The sequence below is a fragment of the Phaseolus vulgaris genome, chromosome 4 (assembly GCF_051622355.1).
Source record: "Phaseolus vulgaris cultivar YP4 chromosome 4, ASM5162235v1, whole genome shotgun sequence".
In the NCBI taxonomy this organism is placed as follows: Eukaryota; Viridiplantae; Streptophyta; class Magnoliopsida; order Fabales; family Fabaceae; genus Phaseolus; species Phaseolus vulgaris.
This window is the reverse complement of record NC_143501.1, coordinates 12,168,058-12,189,071: the sequence shown is the minus strand read 5'-3', so window position 1 is coordinate 12,189,071 and position 21,014 is coordinate 12,168,058. Positions and strand designations below refer to the sequence as shown.

Genomic DNA, 21,014 nt, shown 5'->3' with positions numbered 1-21,014 from the left:
TATATATATATATATATATATTTAGTAAATAAATTCTCCAAAAAATTGTACTTTATCCACATTGATCTAATATTGTTGATGGTCGAACCAAACATGAGTTCGAGAAAGAAGAACAAAGAACAGAAAAGAGATAATTTACAAAATTTTATTAAAATACGGTGGAACTAATAACCTGAGTAGTGCCCAAACCTCGAACTTATAATGTTACTAAATTATTAAAAAAATAATAAATAACAAAACATATGTACATTATATATAAACTTTATCACAAACATCAAACCAAAAGAAAAACAATTGCATTATCATAAGAATTATCAGCAAATAATTATTCTAGGAAAAGAAACAACAATTTAACGCAAATAAAAACAAATGATCACATTGAAATATTTAAAGAACATCAATTATCATTATAGATATATATTGTTTAAATTATTAATTATATATTTCAACTTGTATTTGAAATAAAATAAATCTTGCAAGATTTCATTCATAGATTTATTTGTTTAAATTTAAATTGAAAAGAAGACACGCAATGAAGAGTTGTTCTCTATTTTAATTGTTTCATTTCATAATATTTGGCATTAAGGGATCCACTTTCTCTATTTTAGGGTTTTCCAAAATGTTGAAATAATAGGCGTAGAAGTTTATGTTCTTAGTTCCATTAGAAGATTCACGGCTACAATTATATAGAACAAAAAAAAGTCATGAATGAATGTTATTTTGTTTGAATAGTTTCTGAGCTACAATTTTTTTTTCCACTAAGATATTTGAGGGTTTGTAATTGTTTATGGTTGAAATTTAAATAGTTTCAAAAAAAATTCATTCTCATTATGTTCTAGTTAGTTGTCTATTAACTTTTAAATCTTAACTAATATTATCTAATTTTAAAGTTGGTATCTTTTTCAATTAATTTTAAGTACCACAAATAGATATCTCTTTATTTTTTTTAAGATTTTGGATAGTTTTATTGAATCTTTATGTTAATGATTAATAGGTCCTATAATCGACTTAAGATAAGTTAATTTTCCTATTAATTGGAGATTATACTAACTATTAGTACACAACCTCTCAACCTCAAACCGAATATACAAGACGAAGAGGTTAATTTAGCAAAAAAATAAGAAAAAAATTACAGTATAAGTTGTGCCTAGTCGGTTTGAGGCCCTATTCTTCCTTATTGTTTTGCCTTGAAAATTACTCTTCTGTTTAATCTTTAACCAAATTTTTTCTATAACGAAAAAAGACCAATTAAGAAAGAATATTCATCATAAAGCTAATTTGGCTCAAAATTTCAATCAAACGAATTTACCAGAGAAGAAAAACTTTATCTTTTAAATGTACCAATTTGGATATAAAATATGGAGGCGAGGTTGATCAACAATATTCAATCGACCAAGTTGGGGGCGCAACTGATCATAATCAACAGTTTTATTATACCAGTCGAGTTGGGGGCAAGGTTGATCAAAGTCACCGATTTTATTACACCAACTGAGTAGGAGACGAGGCTAGTCATAGTCACCTATTTTATTACACTAGTCGAGCTTGGATACAAGGTTGATCATAATCAGCAATTTTATTACACCAGTTAGGTTGGGAGACGAGGTTGATCACAGTTAGCATTTTATTATACCATCTGAGCTGGGAGGCGAGACTGGTCACAATCAACAATTTTATTCCACCAACCAAGCTAGGAGACGAGGTTGATTACAGTCAACAGTTTCATTAGACCAATCGGGCTGGGAGGCAAGGCTGACCACAGTCGATAGTTTTATTACACCAGCCAAGTTATGAGTCAAGATAAACATAATCAAGGGCTTTCTCAATCCAGACGAGCTGGAAGTCGAGGTTGGTCATAGTCACGAGCTTTATTACACTGGCTGAGCTGGGAGTAGAGGTTGATCATAGTCCATAATTTTATTACACCATCCAAGCTATGAGTCGAGTTGAACACATTCAGTGGTTTTATTACATCAGTTGAGCCGAACATAGTTAGCAATTTTATCAATCCAACCGAGTTAGAAGTCAATGTTGATCATAGTCAGAAGTTTTATTACATCGGTCGAGCTGGGAGTCAAGTTGAACGTAGTCATTGGTTTATTACACCAACCGAGCTTGGAGTCGAGGTGAAAATAGTTAGCGGCTTTATTAATCCAGCTGAGCTGAAAGTCGATGTTGATTATAGTTAGTAATTTTATCACACTAGCCAAGTTTGGAGATGAGGCTGAACATAGTCAACGGTTTTATTACACCAAGATGGGAGTCAAGATGAATAGTCAACGATTTTATTACACCAACCGAGTTGAACATAGTTAACGGTTTTATCAATCCAACCAAATTGGAAGTCGAGGCTGATCATAGTCAACAGTTTTATTACACCAACTGAGCTAGGAGTCGACCTGAATATAGTCAGCGATTTTATCAATCCAGACAAGTTGGAAGTCGAGGCTGATCATAGTCATTCGTTTTATTACACCAACTGAGCTGGGAGGCGAGGTTGAACATAGTCGGCGGTTTTATTACACTAGTCGAGCATGGAGTCAAGCTAAACATATTCAGCGATTTTATCAATCCAGTTGAACTGGAAGTTGAGGTTGATCATAATCAACAGTTTTATTACACCAATCGAATTAAGAGGCCAAGCTAAACATAGTCAGCAATTTTATGATATGTTGAACATGGGTTGGCTTCAAAAAAGTCTTAGTCCATGTGTACTAACCCATGTTATTGGTTCCCAAGAAAGATGAGTCTTGGAGATTGTGCACATATTGTAGAGAAATCAACAAGATTAGGTGATATTCTAGATGAATTACATGGAGCATTTTTCTTTTCTAAAATTAATCTTAATAGTGGTTACCATCAAATTAGAATTAAATAAGGAGATGAATGGAAAACTTCTTTAAGACCAAGTTTACATTATATGAGGGGTTAGTTATGCCTTTTGGTTTAACTAATGCCCCTAGTACATTCATGTAGCTAATGAACCATGTTCTACAGGATTGCATAGGCTGATTTGTTGTAGTTTATTTTGATGATATATTAATTTACAGAAAAACTCTAAATGACCATATTACACATCTTAGGCATGCCTTGCTTCTTCTTAAAGAATATCACATTTTTTCCAACCTGGGCAAATGCACTTTTTGTAAAGACATTGTTGTGTTTCTTGGATTTTTGGTTGGAAAAAATGGTGTTCAGGTTGATCTAGAAAAATTAAGGCCAACCAGAAATGGCCCAACCAAAAGTAGTAGGTGAAGTTAGAAGTTTTCATGGATTAGCTGGATTTTATAGACGTTTTGTTCCTAACTTCTCTACTATTGTAGCTCCTCTTAATGAACTTGTTAAGAAGGATCCGTCTAAAAGTTTCTTATTATTGAAAGATGAAGGTGAAGGAGATCTTATGGGTCATCATGGGGTTGACAAAACTTTATCCATTTTGAAAAACAAATTTTACTAGGCCAATGATAGTATGTACAAAGGCATCGTGTTAAATGCATAGCTTGTTTAAAAGCTAAATCTAAATTAATGCCTCATGGACACTACACTCCCCTTCCTATAACACTACAAGAAAATCATTAAATAGAAACTAATTTTAGAGACAAAAAATAATCAGTTTCTATATTGATTAAATTAGATACTATTTTATAGACTAAAAAAATATTGGTATCTAAAGTAGTTTCTATTGTTAATAAAAATTGATAAACTAGTTTTTAAATTTATATCTTATTAGCTACCATCTACTTTAGATTCTAAAATTGGTATGTAAAACCTTGGTATGTAATTAGACACCAATTAGATAATGAGATATCAATTTAGAAACTAGTTTATAAATTTTTATTAATAATAAAAATTACTTTAGATATCAAAACATTTTTAGTCTATAAAATAGTATCTAATTTAGTCAATATAGTAACTAATTAATTTTTGTCTCTAAAATTGATTTTTATTTTATGATTTTCTTGTAGTATAGCTAGTACCACTTGAGAAGATATTAGTATGGACTTTGTCTTAGGCATTCCTAAGACACCAAGTGGATTTGATTCAATATTTGTGGTTATGGATTCTTTTAGTAAAATGACACATTTTATTCCATGCCAAAAAATAGACGATGCTAGTCATGTTACACGTTTATTTTTCAAAGAAGTTGTCAAATCACATGGTCTACCCAAAACAAACTATTGTATCTAATAGGGATGTTAAGTTTCTGAGTCATTTTTAGAAAACTTTATGCTCAAAACTGGGAACTAAACTTTGTTTTACCACCACATGTCACCCTTAAATTGATGGGCAAACTGAGGTAGTCAATAGATTTTTATCCACATTGTTAAGGGCACTTCTTCATGACAATAAAAATTCATGGGATGAATATATTCCTCATGTAGAGTTTGCATATAATAGAGTAGTTCATCGGACTACTAATATTTCTCCCTTTGAAGTTGTGTATGGCTTTAATCATCTAACACCTCTTGACTTATTACATCTTCCAGAGACTTCTTCTTTGTTACACAAGGAAGGAGTTTCTAAAGCGGAATTTGTTAAGAAGTTTCATAAGAAGATTAAATCTCAAATTGAACACTAAACACAAAATTATGATAGGCACAACAACAAAGGGCAAAAGTAAATTATCTTTAAGGAAGGTGATTGGTTTGGTTACATTTGAGAAAAGATAAATTCCCTAACCACTGCAAATCCAAACTTAGTCCTAGAGGAGATGGTCCGTTTCAGATTCTCAAAATAATCAATGACAACAATTATAAATTAGATCTTTCTGAGGCTTATGGTGTTAGTTCAACCTTTAATGTTTCTGATTTATCGCCTTTTGCATGACAGACTTCTACTAATATTCCGTTGAATTTGAGGACAAATCATTTTCAAGAGGGAGGATCTGATGGAGGATCATCTACAAAAAAACATATAGGATCACTCACAAAGGTAATGACTAAAAGAATAAACAGAGAATAGCCAATTCAAAAGACCCTTCTCTCATGCAAGATTTAATATTAAACCATCTAGTGTTGTATAAAATTGGAAAAACTACAATAGTTTCAATTCTAGGTCTTGTATTTTGAACCAAACATATTGATGAAAATCAACTAAAGGTGGCTTTTTATAATGAAGAACAAGATCATTCGCCTTTACATTTAAAGTTTTTCTTGTTAATCTTTGCAAAAGATAAAGCCCAAGCCCAAGCCCAAGAAGGCCAAAGCCCAAAAGCCCAAAGTTCATCCCATGAAGGGCAAGGCCAAGTATTAAATAAATATTGTGTAGAAAGGTGCTTAGAGGGAAACATTAGAAACCTCTATTGTTAAAGCATCTTTTAGTCTTTAGTTAGGAGTCTTAGGGGGGGTGTGTTAGTAGATAGGTGTAGGAGTAAATAAGGAGGTGCCAAAGTGAGAGAAGGGATCACACCTTCCTCATGTCTTGGTTTAGGCGCCACTTGCATTTGAATTTAGGGGGGAATTTTGAATTGTTTTAGCTTGCATTTTCAGCACCTTAGGCTATAAATAGAGGTGCTCTCTTTGTAAAATTCAGATTGGAATTAATCTAAGAAAACTACTCAAATTTTGAGTGAACTTTGGAGAGCTTTGAGCCTTCTTCTCTAGTCTTATCTTGATGGATCAATGGAGTCCTCAAGTGGCGGCATCACTCTCATCTAGGAGCATTCCACACTTCTAGTGGCGAGATCATCCATCCTCCTTTCATCTTCATGAGCATTTCTTCTCTCCTTCCTTTCTTCTTTGTTAATTCTTTGTTCTAAGCTTGTTGTCTTGTTTTTGGTTCGGCTGTCCTTAATTTTTCCAGCACCTATGTTTTGTTCTTTGCCTTTTAATTTCATTTTGTTCGGTTGAAATGTGTTCTTATGCAATTCTGTTCGGTTCTTCTTAATTCTACCTCTTTTGTTTGATTCAATTTGACTATAATTGGTTCATCCAAATGAGTTTGGGATTTGGTACTAGGTTTTGGTGAGTTCTTGTCTTAGAACAATGATCCAACTCTAAGAAAAGTGTCTCTATAATGTCCAACTCAAGGTGATTCCTAAGAAGGTCAAGAACCTTTCTCTTTATGGCTAGTGGAATCACATCATGTGGTATCATGAGTCTTAGGTTCTTCTTGTTTAATTGTTGAGTTGTGTGCACTTTAATTTCAAGAGCTCTTTAATTTTCTTGCAATTTAAGTTTCTGTTTTAGGTGTTATTTGAGTTTTCTTGCTGTTTTTCTTTTGTTACACCAAGTGCTTGTGAAAAGGTTTATGGCACTCATTATTCATATGAGTATGGTTGCTCTTTTGGAATGGCATTCTCCTTCCTAGAGTTTACCTTAAGCTTCCTTTCACTTGTTGTTATTTTTTGTCATATATCTTTTAATTTTGTAATCATGTCAAGTTTTGTCTTAGTCATGTTATTCCATAATTGTCATTACTTCTAGTAGTACTTTTATTGCTTTGATTGTTTCTTGCTTTAGTGTCATCTAATTTTCTGAATTGATATTGATCCTTTGTGCATTTTCTTTTTAGAATTGAGTTCATACTTGTATTCTAGACCTATACAAGTTCCAATACATCATTTTCCATTATGTCTTTGCTAGTTCATAATTCTGTTTTTTATTCCTATTAGGATTCCTCTGTTTCTGAAAAAAGTGCTTACTGTTTTTCCTTATTGCAATTGATTTACTTACTTGAAAATTCTGAAATTCTGGATTTGAGATATTCAAAGTGTTAGAAAAGAATAGAAAAAAGAATCATTCAAAAATACGAAGTACACAAAAAATGATAAATAAAATAAAAAAAGTGTACATTTCTGCCGAAAAAAATACGGTAATCTGGCAGCGATTTTGAAAAATTTATTTCTCTCAATTGGCTTACTGTTTTTAATTGATTCCAGTGCCATTATTGAGTTAACATCTTGAAGTTTCTGTGGTTTAAATTTCATAATCCAGTTCGCTCTACACCATTCCAGTTAAATCGGTGAATATCAAGCACAGTTTGCATTTTAAAAAAAAAAAAATTCCAGTAGCTAATTTTTTTGTTTTCTTCATCTACTCTAGTGCTTTTCCTTAAGTATTCTTTTGTGTGCCTACTTTCTCATTGAGTTCTTTATTTTCTTGCTTGTCTTTTATTCTTACTCTTTGAGTTTGTCTTACACATAGTTTTCCTTTTGCAATTACCTTTCCTTGCTTATACCTTTTCTTGTTTGTCTTTATTGTTTCATTGGTTTTGTGGTGGTTGCTCTTGAGATTAGTGTGCTTGCTTTGACATATTTCATTTGAGGATTCCAAGGCCTCAAGATCAGATTGGTGCAAGAACATTATTTCTTTGAGAGAGATCTCCTTTTTCAGCCTCATTTCACTTCGGCAGTTTCATTGCCAAAGCTCACTGTTTTTGCTAATTTTTTTAACTTGTTTGCTGTTTTTGTGTGTTTGCTGTTTTTTTAATTACAAATGGCTGGATTTTCAAGTGATGCATCCTACAAGCAGAATTCTCCTTCCAAAGCTTCAATTCTTGGTGAATTACATGAAGCTCAAAGAACAATTACACGGTTGGAGGAGAAAATGCAAAAGATGGAGGTCCAACAAGCTAGACCATCTCCTTCTATCCATGATGGACATCATTCTCATAGACCATCTTCAAGAGCTTCTTCAAATGATGTTGGCCGTGAAGATGAGCATAGGAGAAGGAGACCTCCACCCCAAGTCCATGGACAAAGACCTCATCATCAAGGAGAAAGACATCACTACGGCAATGGTTACTACCAAGATGCAAAGGCTAGGCTACCTTCGGTCAAGCTTCCTTGTTTTAATGGCTCTAGTGATCCTAATGTATATTTAGATTGGGAGGCTAAGTGTGAACAAATATTTGAGATCCATGAGATCCAAGATGAGCATAAGCTTAAGCTAGCCACCCTAGAGTTTAGTGATTATGCCATGAAATGGTGGCATGGAATTGTAAAGGACATTATCTATCACAAGGGTCCTCCCGTGGACTCTTGGAACTCTTTAAAGGATCAAATGCGCGCTAGATTTGTGCCCCCACATTTTAGGAAAGACCTCATGTTGAGACTCCAACGGTTTCAACAAGGCACGCTAAATGTGGATGAATATTATAAAGAGCTAGAAACGCTTGTGCTTAAAATTGAATTAGAGGAAAGTGAGGAAGCTATGATTGCTAGGTTTGTGAGTGGTCTTAGGAAGGATATTCAAGACATTGTTGAGTTACAAGAGTATTCATCATTGGGCTCTTTAGTTCATCTTGCAATGAAGGTGGAAGCCCAACTTGCTAAGAAAAACTCTTTCAAAAATGCTTCCAATGATGGATACTACTCCAAGTCTTGGAAAAACAAAAATTCTTTTTCTAAACATCCTTCCAAAGATTCTTCTTTCAAACCCACGGATCCTATGCCATCTGCTTCTAGGCCTAAATCCCCAATTAAATCGTCTAGTCAAAAGTGTTTTAAATGTTTGGGATATGGTCACATTGCTGCTAATTGCCCTTCTAAACGAAGTATGTACATGCATGAAGGCATTGTAGTTAGTGAGCATGATTCCAATTCACCTAGGCATTCTTCACCTTCTAGACCATCAAGTGAAAATGAGAGTGAAAGTCCTTGTGAAAGTGACTTATTGATGGTAAGACGTATGTTGGGCACAATTCCAAAATCTTTGAATGATACTCAAAGAGAAAATATTTTTCACACCCGATGTCTTATCAACAACAAGTTATGTTCCTTGATTATTGATGGGGGAAGTTGCACTAATGTGGCTAGTACAAGAGTTGTGGAGAAGTTAGCCTTACCCACTATCTCTCATACCAAGCCCTACAAATTACAATGGCTTAGTGAAGTAGGTGAAATCATGGTGAATAAACAAGTCCTCATTAACTTTGCTATAGGAAAGTATAAAGATGAGGTTTTATGTGATGTTGTGCCCATGGAAGCTTCTCATCTTCTTTTAGGAAGGCCTTGGCAATATGATAGACATGTTTTACATGATGGCCTATCCAATACAATGTCTTTTTCCTTCCTAGGGCGCAAGGTTATATTAAAACCCCTCTCTCCCAAAGAGGTTCATGAGGACCAAATAAAAATGAAAACTAAAAGAGAAAATGAGAAAGAAAAAGAAGTAAGTACTACACCGAGTCACACCATTTTCTCCTCTAAATCCATCATGTTGACTCGTGCTATACCTCAAATGGACCCTCCAAGGTCTTCTTCTTCTTTATCTTTTTCATTACCCAAGGTTCCTATTTCAACACCACCTTGGTTAAAATATGTTAGGGATGATTTTTTCATACCTCCTAATGGGTTTCACCATTTAAGAGGTCTTTTTCCCAAAAATATCATCATTCCCAAACACATTTTTCCAACTTGGTCGATTTGTAGGACCTCCTTTTCTGCAATCCCTTTGGTTCCATCTGCTAAGTCATGTATTCCTTTTTCTTACACTTTTGATTGTAAAAGTAAACTGACTTTGTTATATGCAGGGATTCAGAATTCGTGGGCGAATTCTCTCCAACTCAGGGAGTATGATGAGAATCAACTAAAGGTGGCTTTTTATAATGAAGAACAAGATCATTCGCCTTTACATTTAAAGTTTTTCTTGTTAATCTTTGCAAAAGATAAAGCCCAAGCCCAAGCCCAAGAAGGCCAAAGCCCAAAAGCCCAAAGTTCATCCCATGAAGGGCAAGGCCAAGTATTAAATAAATATTGTGTAGAAAGGTGCTTAGAGGGAAACATTAGAAACCTCTATTGTTAAAGCATCTTTTAGTCTTTAGTTAGGAGTCTTAGGGGGGGTGTGTTAGTAGATAGGTGTAGGAGTAAATAAGGAGGTGCCAAAGTGAGAGAAGGGATCACACCTTCCTCATGTCTTGGTTTAGGCGCCACTTGCATTTGAATTTAGGGGGGAATTTTGAATTGTTTTAGCTTGCATTTTAAGTACCTTAGGCTATAAATAGAGGTGCTCTCTTTGTAAAATTCAGATTGGAATTAATCTAAGAAAACTACTCAAATTTTGAGTGAACTTTGGAGAGCTTTGAGCCTTCTTCTCTAGTCTTATCTTGATGGATCAATGGAGTCCTCAAGTGGCGGCATCACTCTCATCTAGGAGCATTCCACACTTCTAGTGGCGAGATCATCCATCCTCCTTCCATCTTCATGAGCATTTCTTCTCTCCTTCCTTTCTTCTTTGTTAATTCTTTGTTCTAAGCTTGTTGTCTTGTTTTTGGTTCGGCTGTCCTTAATTTTTCCAGCACCTATGTTTTGTTCTTTGCCTTTTAATTTCATTTTGTTCGGTTGAAATGTGTTCTTATGCAATTCTGTTCGGTTCTTCTTAATTCTACCTCTTTTGTTTGATTCAATTTGACTATAATTGGTTCATCCAAATGAGTTTGGGATTTGGTACTAGTTTTTGGTGAGTTCTTGTCTTAGAACAATGATCCAACTCTAAGAAAAGTGTCTCTATAATGTCCAACTCAAGGTGATTCCTAAGAAGGTCAAGAACCTTTCTCTTTATGGCTAGTGGAATCACATCACATATAGTAAAATAAACAAAGCATGAGACACTTCTAAAAACCTTCACTTAAGAACTCAACCAAGAGTTTTCTAGAAGCAAGAGGTAGCTTCCTCAGGGTTACCTAACCCTAACTTACCATGCAAGTTAAGATTTGTAGCTTCCTCTACACGCCACCTTACCATCTCCAACCATATAAATAGGCATCTCCCTTCATTGTAATTCAGACTTTGAATATAATTGAGAAATGGAACTCTCCTGTTTGCTATTGTTCCGATAGAACCTAGCTTAGAATCACAAGAAGTTGGCCTTACCTCTTCTTCTTGATTCCTTGACTTCCTTCCATAAATCAACCATAATTGACGGTTCAATCCATTCATCAAGTCTTCCGCTGCAAATCCTTCCTTCATTCACGTCAACCACCACTGGATTCAAGCCTCAATGTGGTTTGCATCAGATTATGTAACCTTAGGATATTCATAGCTTTCAAAGGTGATCCGATGGTTGAATCATCATTATTAAGGCTAGAGCCACGTATCAGCAATAAGATTTCAACTTATGTTTATCTAAGCCTTGTTGTCTGAATCCTCAATAAAATATTCCAATCTCCTTATCCTTAGGCATATCCTGAATTAAATCTATCTTAAGCTAAACGTATAAACACTTAGAGCTACATAGACACACAAGGTGTTCATAAGTGACCCGATTCAATCAATATACGAGGGAATTATTTGTTGTATCCATGGTTGACCTTTAACCGTGAAAGTTGATATGTTTTGCTTGATGGTTCGGGTGCATGCCAAAGTGACCCGAAAAGTAAGAATAAGTGTAAGACATGCCAAAAATTTGAGGGAGAAGAAATACACGTAAATGTCTTTAACGAAGAACAGTTAAACACAAATCACTTATAAATAAAACCTCTAATAAAAGGAAAACCAACAAATGCAAAGTATTTAATTAGAGTTTGTAAACTTGTCATAGAAGTTCTCACTAAAAAAATTATTTTAGATAAGTAATTAAAAATATACCAAATTATCTATTAAATAAGTTTTTAATGACTATAGTATTTTTTAAATTATTCTAAAATTAATATAAAAATTTTATTATAATGATGTAAAAGTAATATTTGTTAGAAAAGAATGTGAGACTAAGCTAAACAAAGAAGGAGGGGTGAATTGGTTTTGAAAACTTTTTTTATAAAGATTGCACACGGAAAACTTGTACAATAGTACCATCATAAAAGAGACAGAGAAAGAGAGGAATATTGCACAAGATTATATTGGTTAGTTCACAACGGATCCTACATCTAGTTTTTCTATTCAACCTTGAAACAATGGAAGTACTACCTTTATATGTTAATTAAGCACTCAACACAAGCAAAACATATACAAGATAGAAAATATAACCAAAACATATAACTAAATATAATCAATGAGAATATGTCCAACTCTTAGATTACACTAAGAAAAAAAAAATTAATCATCTTTTGAAATACCCTTCAAGAGGACAACAGGTGGGTCTACCACTAGTGTAGAAAAGGTCAAAGACACCGATTTTTTTAGCAATTAGACAACAATTTCGAAACCATTGTTTATTAGCACGTAGTCTATTCTATTGAGGTATAGACAGCGGTTGTTCTAGAATCATCTTCTATAAGTCACATATAGACAAAAAAAAAAACACCAACCTTAAGGTAAAGGTAGCAGCGGTGGTGAAGGGCAACGACGACATCAACGACATCAGTGGAGGGAAACTGGAGCGCAAGAACCTTAAACAATGAACCAATGGAAAAATGAGTAATGAACCAATGGAAAAATGGAGGAAAAATAAGGTGAGAACGAAAGCGGAAGAATAAGTAATGAGAGCAGGAAGAACTTACAAAGGCAGCGACGATGGAGGGAAAATAGAGCGTGGTGGTGGAACAATGAACAATAACCTTAAACAATGAACCAATAGGAAGAATGGAGAAGAATAAACAATGAGGGTAGGAAGAACTACAAAGGAGTGAAGAGAATGTTCAAAAGAGTTGTAGAGAGAGCGAAGAAGAAGAAACAAAACGCAGAGAACGAAAGCGTAAGTGGCGCGGAGCTTCGAATTAGGGGAATAACAAGGGTATAGACAACAGTTATAAGAGGAACCACTATCTATTTAAATCACATAGGGAATAGACAGCGGTTGTTGGGTTAGAACCACTGTCTATTCTGATGTGAGTTGATTTTAGAGTTGTCCATTTTAATGGTGACACTTTGTTTATGATTTGAATTTTAGCAATTATGAGGTGAAACCTAGAGAAGATTTCCACTGGCCACTGGACACAAACTTAACCAAGTGGTTAAGTAAGTGTGAAGGTTCACTTCTAAAGACAAAAGGAAAAACACAAGATATGGTGAAGATGATGATGTTGCGAAAAATGAAAGAACTTAAGAAATGAAGCAAGAAGAAAGGATGAACGAATTGAAAATGGAAGGAAATCAAGAATATGAACACAAGATAAATGGTGTAATGGAAAATGAAAGAAGGATAGGAAAGCTTAGTGATAATGGAATGGAGGAACACGCCTCTTGGAGTGTGGGGGATCTCCAAGATAAGTGATGAGGGTCGCCACTTGAAGAAATCTCACTCTTACAAGATAAGACCAAAGATGAGAGAACACAAGTCTCACTCACAATTTGTGCAGAGTTTTCTTTCTGTTTCAAAATTCAATGTGAAAATACATGAGGCAAGACACCCTTTATATAGGAAGGAGTGACTTGGAGGGAAAGATGAGTTAAGGGTAGAAAAGGAAGGGGAGAGGGCCTGCCTAGGGTATTGACCATGGTCAAAATCGTCCCTTAGGCATAACTTCTAGAAGCTAGGTTAAAAATCCTAATTCTAGATACATTTGTCATGAAAAGTGGGTTTGGCACAAGCCCATTTTGCTAAGTACACTCCTATTTATGCTATGTAAACCTACTCTAGCTTATTCTTATATTTGGACCCCTAAAGTGAGCCCAATTTATTTACAAACATTTTGTCTTCTAAGTACACTCCTATTTATGCCCATTTCTTTTTCTGCTGAGGTCCTTCTTACATTTGTGAGGCCTTGTCTTGGATGTTGAGATGACTTATCAAAGTGTGAAGTGTCTCTTGTGTCATTGATCATCTTCTTGGCTATTTGAGAGCGAAGAAGAAGAAAGAAAACGAAGAGAACGAAAGCATAAGTGGCGTGGAGCTTCGAATTAGGGGAATAACGAGGGTATAGATAACAGTTATAAGAGGAACCACTATCTATTTAAATCACAGAGGGAATAGACAACAGTTATTGGGTTATAACCACTCTCTATTCCCTCTGTGATTAAAATAGATAATGGTTCTTTTTACAACTGTTGTCTATCTACCTATTTTAATTTTAAAAATGTCACTACGTTTTGATAGAAAACGTTTGGTAGTGAAACGTTGTATATTAATTGTCATAAATAAGTATTTTTTTGCATTAGTGACCTCACAAATTTAGAATACAAACAAAATGTAAAAAATTGATCATACTGTCGATTTCTTAGAAAACTAGATTGATGTCAATCTTTATTAAAATCTTTTCTTAGAGAATGAAACTTAATTTAGCACAAATATACCTCAAAATGTAAATCAAATTAGTATTCTAAAAGTCATTTTAATGGGTAGACAAAGGTTCCATTTATAAGATTTATAAACTCAATAAAAACTAATTAAGATATATTAATCAATTATTTTAAGTTGTTAATCAATTATTATCCGTAGAAATTAAGTTTAAAAAAATGTGCTTAATGTTTTAATAGATTATGTTACTATTTAATAGATTAAATGATAAAAACTTGATATCAATACTAAATAATAAAATATTTTGATTGTTAACTGATTATTTTTATTTTTAATTGATTATTTCAAACAAACATCCATTATTTGACAAATAATTCATTATTTGACCAGTTAATACATGGTAATCCATTATTTTTATTTTACTTTTTCTGAAAACAACCCAAATAATATAATCGATTTGATACCATAATCAATTATTATAGAGTTAAAACATTTCACAAAATTTTCTATTAATTCATTTTGAAAAATACTTTGAAAGAATTTTAAAACATTAAAAAAAACATTTTTAACATTTTTAATAAGAATGTGATTTGAGTGATTAGTTACCATGATATTGTGTGCTCATAAACACTCACATATATAATGAAAGTTTTTTAAACAAACAAATCTTTATCGTAAACATCAACATCATCATCAAAACCATCATCTATACCATCATTCTCCTTGCTATGGAATTGTTTTAAATCATTAAGTAAAAAAAAGTTATTATATAGTTTTAAAGAAAAATAAATAATTTTTATACGATAGTTTAAAAAACAATAAATAATTTTATATTTAGAGAAAAAAATGAATTAAATAATTAATTTTTTAATTAACGTATAACTATTTTTTACGTAATTTATTTATTCTCTTCCTTTCTCTTTTTCATCATCTAAACAATTGATTTTTTCTTACTCTTTCTTTTATTTCTATAATCCAAATAATACATATTTTCTATCATATTTATTTCTTTCTTCTCTATTTCACTCTCAACAAAATATAATGTTCTATAAGAACTTTTCTTTAATCATCTCTTAATTTGGAATTTTAGGTCTAGTACCAAATTTCAGAACACTATTCAACATTTTGTTATTCGCCATTTTAGTGTTAGCGGAAACATAAAGCCTGCGTATCACTTTTTTATTTTATTTTATTTTTTCTAAAATTTAATTAGTAGAGCGTAGTAGTTCTTTTCATATTATTTTCTATTTTATCTTTTAAATAATATGCATAATATAGTTATTATACACTAAAATTTAAAGATGAAACGTAAAAAAAATGTAAGAAAAACTTAATATATGAATTTATATATTAATTAATATCTGATATATTCCATTGGCAAAACTGATGCTGGTTATACACGTGCAATAATTGACCAAAAAAATATTATCATAAAAATTCCATTAGACACCCGCATAAATTCGGTTGCTGAGTTTCGTTCCGAGTTCGTTGGACCGGGTGAACCTGAAATAACAAATACCAAAATATGTTTTAGCCTTAGAAAATTACTCGGTGGAAAATAATATTAATAGTTAAAAACTATATAGTTTATATTATGATTTATTATTGATATTATTAAAATTCAAATTCTAAACTATAAATACACATTGTAGTGATCCGATGTTGATTGAAACATACTAACACATCTCAACGGACCTTTCATTATTATCTTCTTTTAATAACTATTAATTAATAGTTACTGAGTGTAAGTATGATTTTAAATTACTTATTTAAAAATTTATGAAACTTTTTACGTATAATTTTTTAAATATAATCTAAAACTGTTTATACTATTTACAACCTGTTTTTTTCATGTTTTAACCTTTTCTTTTATTTATCCCATCATATCCCATTGCTATGAACAATTAGTAGATATTAATAAAGGCTTTTACTTTAATTATAGTAATAATATTTTATATTTATTTCATACACCTAATTTATCAGACATTCAAGGAATGACATTACTATTTTATTTTTCATAGAAAATAAATATAACTTGTACTATTTTATTTATCTCTTTAATGAAAAACTTAGTTAAAACAAATATTTAATGCATTATTAATTTTATAAAAGAATAATAAGTTTGAAACATCATTTTCCTCCTATCATGTAAAGTGGAAAGGAAAAGGTATCTATTAAAATATGTGCATTAACCTTACTAGTACACACTTTCTAACACTCTAATCTATTAAGGTTTGTCAAAATTTACAAAATTTGTAGATTTCATGGTATATTTAACAACCATCTTTCTTACCTTTTTGCAATTTTCAATATGTTTTAATCAATGGAAAAAGTGTATATATTAAAAAGTGGAAAATTATTAAATAAAAATTAATATTAAAAAAAAAATTACTATATTTATTAAATTATATAATATTTTTTAAAATTATAAATTTATTGGTATTTAAAATAATTTATATTATTAATAAAAATTTATAAATTAGTATTTAATTAACTATAACTTTAAAATCTAAAATCTAAATTAATTAATAACTAATGTTTTTGAAATAATATATAGTTTAATTTATATAGTAACTAATTTTTTTTTAATTTTTAAAATTAAGTTTTGTTTAAGATTTTTTTTTTTTTTTAGTGTTTATACAAATGTTAGACATCTCTTATAATATACAAAAGGATTAGAAGGAAAACATACTTGTGAGGCAAGACAATGGATTCACATGTTGGCCACATCTACCAGGCAATTGCTGAGCTTCACTGACATTAATACCAGCTTGTTCTGCTTGCCTTGTCCCTCTGTTAGTCACCAAGCTACACAGGCATTCTGCATCAGATTCAATCACTGATTTGAGAGGCTCACAGCAGCTATCAGGAGGGTTTTCACTGCCATTCAGGTAGCTTAGGCAAGGTGAAAGCTTGTCCAGGCAAGAGCTATCTTGAGCACTTCCTCTTGGGATACATTGCAGTAGGACAACAACTGCAATGCAGCACAGTGCCCTCAACATTGCTTCCATTTTCATTGATGCTTATACTTTTTTTTCTATGCCCTTATGAGTAGTATTTATATATGTGTGAAGATTTGAAATATAGAAGGAGAAAACAAAGTGATTTGAAAATGAAGTTGATGAGAAGTTGGTGATCAAACTTGTAGCGAATGGTTGACCCTTTTGGCCTTGGAAGCTTTTGAATGTGTGACTCAGAGATAAGAGGACGGTTCCACAGGTAATGTCACAGTTGGACAGGTGAAGCTACTTTCATTCTCAAGCTACACATATTCAAAGAAACTAATATACGTTGTTTATCTACCTAATTTCAAATAATATAATACACGTCTTTTATTCAAATAAATATATGTAAATTAAAGTTAATAATGTTGGAATCCGACTAGATGAGAATATTTTATTGTATATAAGTGAGTATAAACTTCATCTCATTATGAGTTAGTTTTATGGAGTTGAGTTAGACTTAATGTCCAGTTTGTAATAAATATTAAATTTTAACTTATTACTTTTTTTTTTCTATTTGTGTAGAAGTAATATAACTAAAAACAATATTAGTTTTATATCTTTCACTACTCTGTAAATAATTAAAGTTCCTACCAACCAATAAATCAATATTTTTTTGTTGAACATTATTTGGAATTCTTTAATTAATCCAGAGATATGTATTGGTCCTTTTGCATAGTTAATATGCTAAACTGCTGCAATAAAGTATAGCGCATATTTTACATTTCGGAGTACTTTTAAAAAATTTACAAAAATATTGAATAATTTATAAAAAAAAAGTAAAGATGTTTTAAGTTAAGACTTTACTATTTTCTAAATAATAAAATTCCTATTTTGAAACATATATTTTACTACTTTGAAATAATTTTGAAGTTATTTTAATATAATTTTTTTAGGTTAAACTATTGGTTACAAATTTAATTTTTTAAATAAAAAATAAAATAACATAATTATTGTTTTTGCTGGTTGACTTGCTCGCAGGTTGACTATGATGACAAACTCTAACTTCATCAGTTTCTTCACAAGTTCGTCTTATCTATTGCTACTCTGGAATGTAGCTCCGTTGAAACAGAGGGAGCCCACCTGTTGATTGCACTCCGAACGATCAAGTCAGTACAGGGCTTATAAGAATTTAAGAAGTAGTAAGTTTCAGTCTTAGAAATAGTGTACCTTTATCTGGGGTCTCAACCCCCTTTTATAGCTTACCTCTTGTAACAGTTTTCCATCTCGAGAATCTAATCTCAACTGAAAGCATACTCATCAGGAAAATATTATGTTCAAGGGCACACTCTCACAGTGCTGCAACGGAACTGAATCTTTCCTCTAGGGAGTGCATAAAATAATAACAGAATAACCATCAGGGTACCAACTAATGTACCAACATCAGGGGTCCAATCTGTTTACATAGGCACCCTCTACGTGGTACTACGCTATCTTTCATTATACATGCAACCTAACATCTATGTGCCCTAACACACATGGGTTTAGGTTTAAAATAAAACACTTACTTAACTTATACCACATACATACTAAGCGCACCCCTAGGTCCACAATTACCTTTCGCTAGTCGCCTAGCCTTAAAACAGGTATGGGAAGCATGTTTATAATATACGTGACATGTATCACAAAATATGACCAATAAATTTTGGATAAATGATATTGTATCATGAGAGCTCTTGCTACATTTAATAAATGACCATGTGTTTCCTTTCAACTATACCATTTTGTTGTGGAGTATTGACACATGATGTTTGATGTACTATTCTTTTATTGACAAAGAAATTAGTCATGAAAAATTCAGTCCCAGATCACTTCTTATTATTTTTATTGTTGTCTCAAATTGTGTTTGAACAAAAACAACAAAATTTTCCAAAACCTAGACAACTTCAGATTTTTGTTTTAAAGGAAAAATTTGTGTACCTCGAATAGTCATCAACTATGGTCAAGAAATATTTATGGCCATGAATTGATGGTATTGAAGATGGTCCCCAAATATCTACATGAATCAAATCAAAATATTTTTTTGATTTAGATATACTAATAGGAAAAGAAAGTCTTTTTTGCTTTGCAAAATGACAAACATCACAAACAAAAGATTTGTTATATTTAACAAAAGGAAATTTATTCTTGATTACATCAATACATTTATTTGAAATATGACCTAATCGAAAATGCCAAAGGGTTTCTAGATCACTGACATTAACAATATTGATGATGTGTAGATTTGATGGGTTTAATTTGAAGTTTCTGGTAAGATTGGATCCTGAGTATATAAAGTTTATCTTGCATCTTAGCAGAACCAATTATTTTTCAAGGATTTTTTGTCTTGGATGTGACAACCATTAGAATCAAAGGTAAGAACATAAGATAGTTTATCAATCAATTTTGTTACTGAAAGAAGATTAAAGGTGAAGGAATATATAAAACATTGTCTATGACATGATCTTGATTGAGCAAAAACTTCCAGAATAATTGGCAATGACTTTATTACCATTTGATAATTTAACAAAAATAGGATGAATTTGTTGATATGAAGCGAAATAAGTTAAGGATGAACAAATGTGATCAGTAGCACCACTATCAATAATCCAAGAACTAAAGGAACAAATAAAGTTATTATCAGTTTGTGTTGTCATGTTGGAAGGAATAACAGAGACTTGACTAGAAACATTGTCACTGGATTTGACCTGTTGTAAAAGACCTAACAATGTTTGATACTGCTCAGGAGTAAAACCAATTTGTTGAGACTCTACTTCTGACTTTGAAAATTGTCTCTCTTGTTGTGTAACGAGAAAGCAAACTCTATTCAAGGATGAATTATCTGATGAATAACATGGTAAGGTAAACAAAGATCTTGTGAGGGATCAACAACTTCACCCATATATAAATGTAGCAACCAGAGCTGAGCTCTGATACCATATTAGAAAGTGGACTTTAAGCCTAACTCAGCCCCATAAAACCGGCTTATGGGGTGAGGTTTGCACCCACTTATATACTATGAAAGACTCTAATCTCTAGTCGATGTGGGATCTCCAACAATTTTTAAGTGGAGTCTTAATGGACTTTTACTCCTTGCTTTCCTATAATCTTATAAATATAAACATTTTGCAAGAAGTTTGAGGTATGAATTTTGAAAGAAAATTGAGTTTTCTCTTTGTGAGAACTTTATGGAGTTCTAAGTTATAAGGACCTAAAATTGATCTTATCATGATAGCTAATGGTGATTAACCTTTATGACTTATCCCTCACATTCTCATCTTTCTTGAGTGTGACTTTAATATTCTCCCCCAACTAAATATCAGAACATATCCCTTTCGTTTTCTCTTCAGTTGGTATTAGAGCTTTGCCTCGTGATTCAATGAGATTTTTTTTTACTTTCAAATTTTTTTGGACATATGGAAAGTACTAGTGCTAAAATATCTTATTAACTTAATGCATATCATAAATTGTTTGTTGATGATTTTGTTACAAATAGAGAGGAAATTGAAAGAGAACTTTGAGGAGAGAAGAAGAGAAAATAAAGAGCAAAGATATAGAGGTATTGGAAAAGAAATTATGTTATTGTGATAAGAGAAAGAGATGGAGGAAAATAAAAATAGAGAGATAGTAGAAAACAAAATTAGTGAAGAAAAAGAAACTAAAGAGAAGGAGTTGAGAAAAAGGAATTGAAGAGAATGAGTTGAGAGGACTTTTAGGTTTAATTGGTTGAAAAACGATAACTTTGAAGCTGCTAGAATGTGGAGCATAGGAAAGGAACTTGGGTTTTCCTTTAATGGTGACGAGGAAATTGTTATTAGCAAGTTAAAATCTTTGGAAAATCGAGATAGCGACAAACAGCAGGTTGTTGGGAAGGAGACCAGTGTTTCAGATGATGAAGGTTGTTAGTCTGAATATAAGAAGGTTAGGAGGGGGTATTAAACGAAAATATATTAAAGATTTGATCAGCAAAGAACAGGCAGAT

General features: G+C 32.1%; 1 protein-coding gene across 1 annotated transcript; it reads right to left on the bottom strand.

Annotated features, from left to right (window-relative positions):
- Positions 1-15,371: 15,371 nt before the first annotated feature.
- LOC137836426 (Bifunctional inhibitor/lipid-transfer protein/seed storage 2S albumin superfamily protein) lies at positions 15,372-17,094 on the bottom strand. The gene is made up of 2 exons (XM_068645144.2): positions 16,744-17,094; positions 15,372-15,554 (listed from the first exon to the last, which is right to left on the bottom strand). The coding sequence occupies exons 1-2, from the start codon at positions 17,066-17,068 to the stop codon at positions 15,445-15,447; spliced, it is 435 nt and encodes a 144-aa protein (XP_068501245.1). The 5' UTR covers positions 17,069-17,094; the 3' UTR covers positions 15,372-15,444.
- Between the last annotated feature and the right edge of the window lie 3,920 nt (positions 17,095-21,014).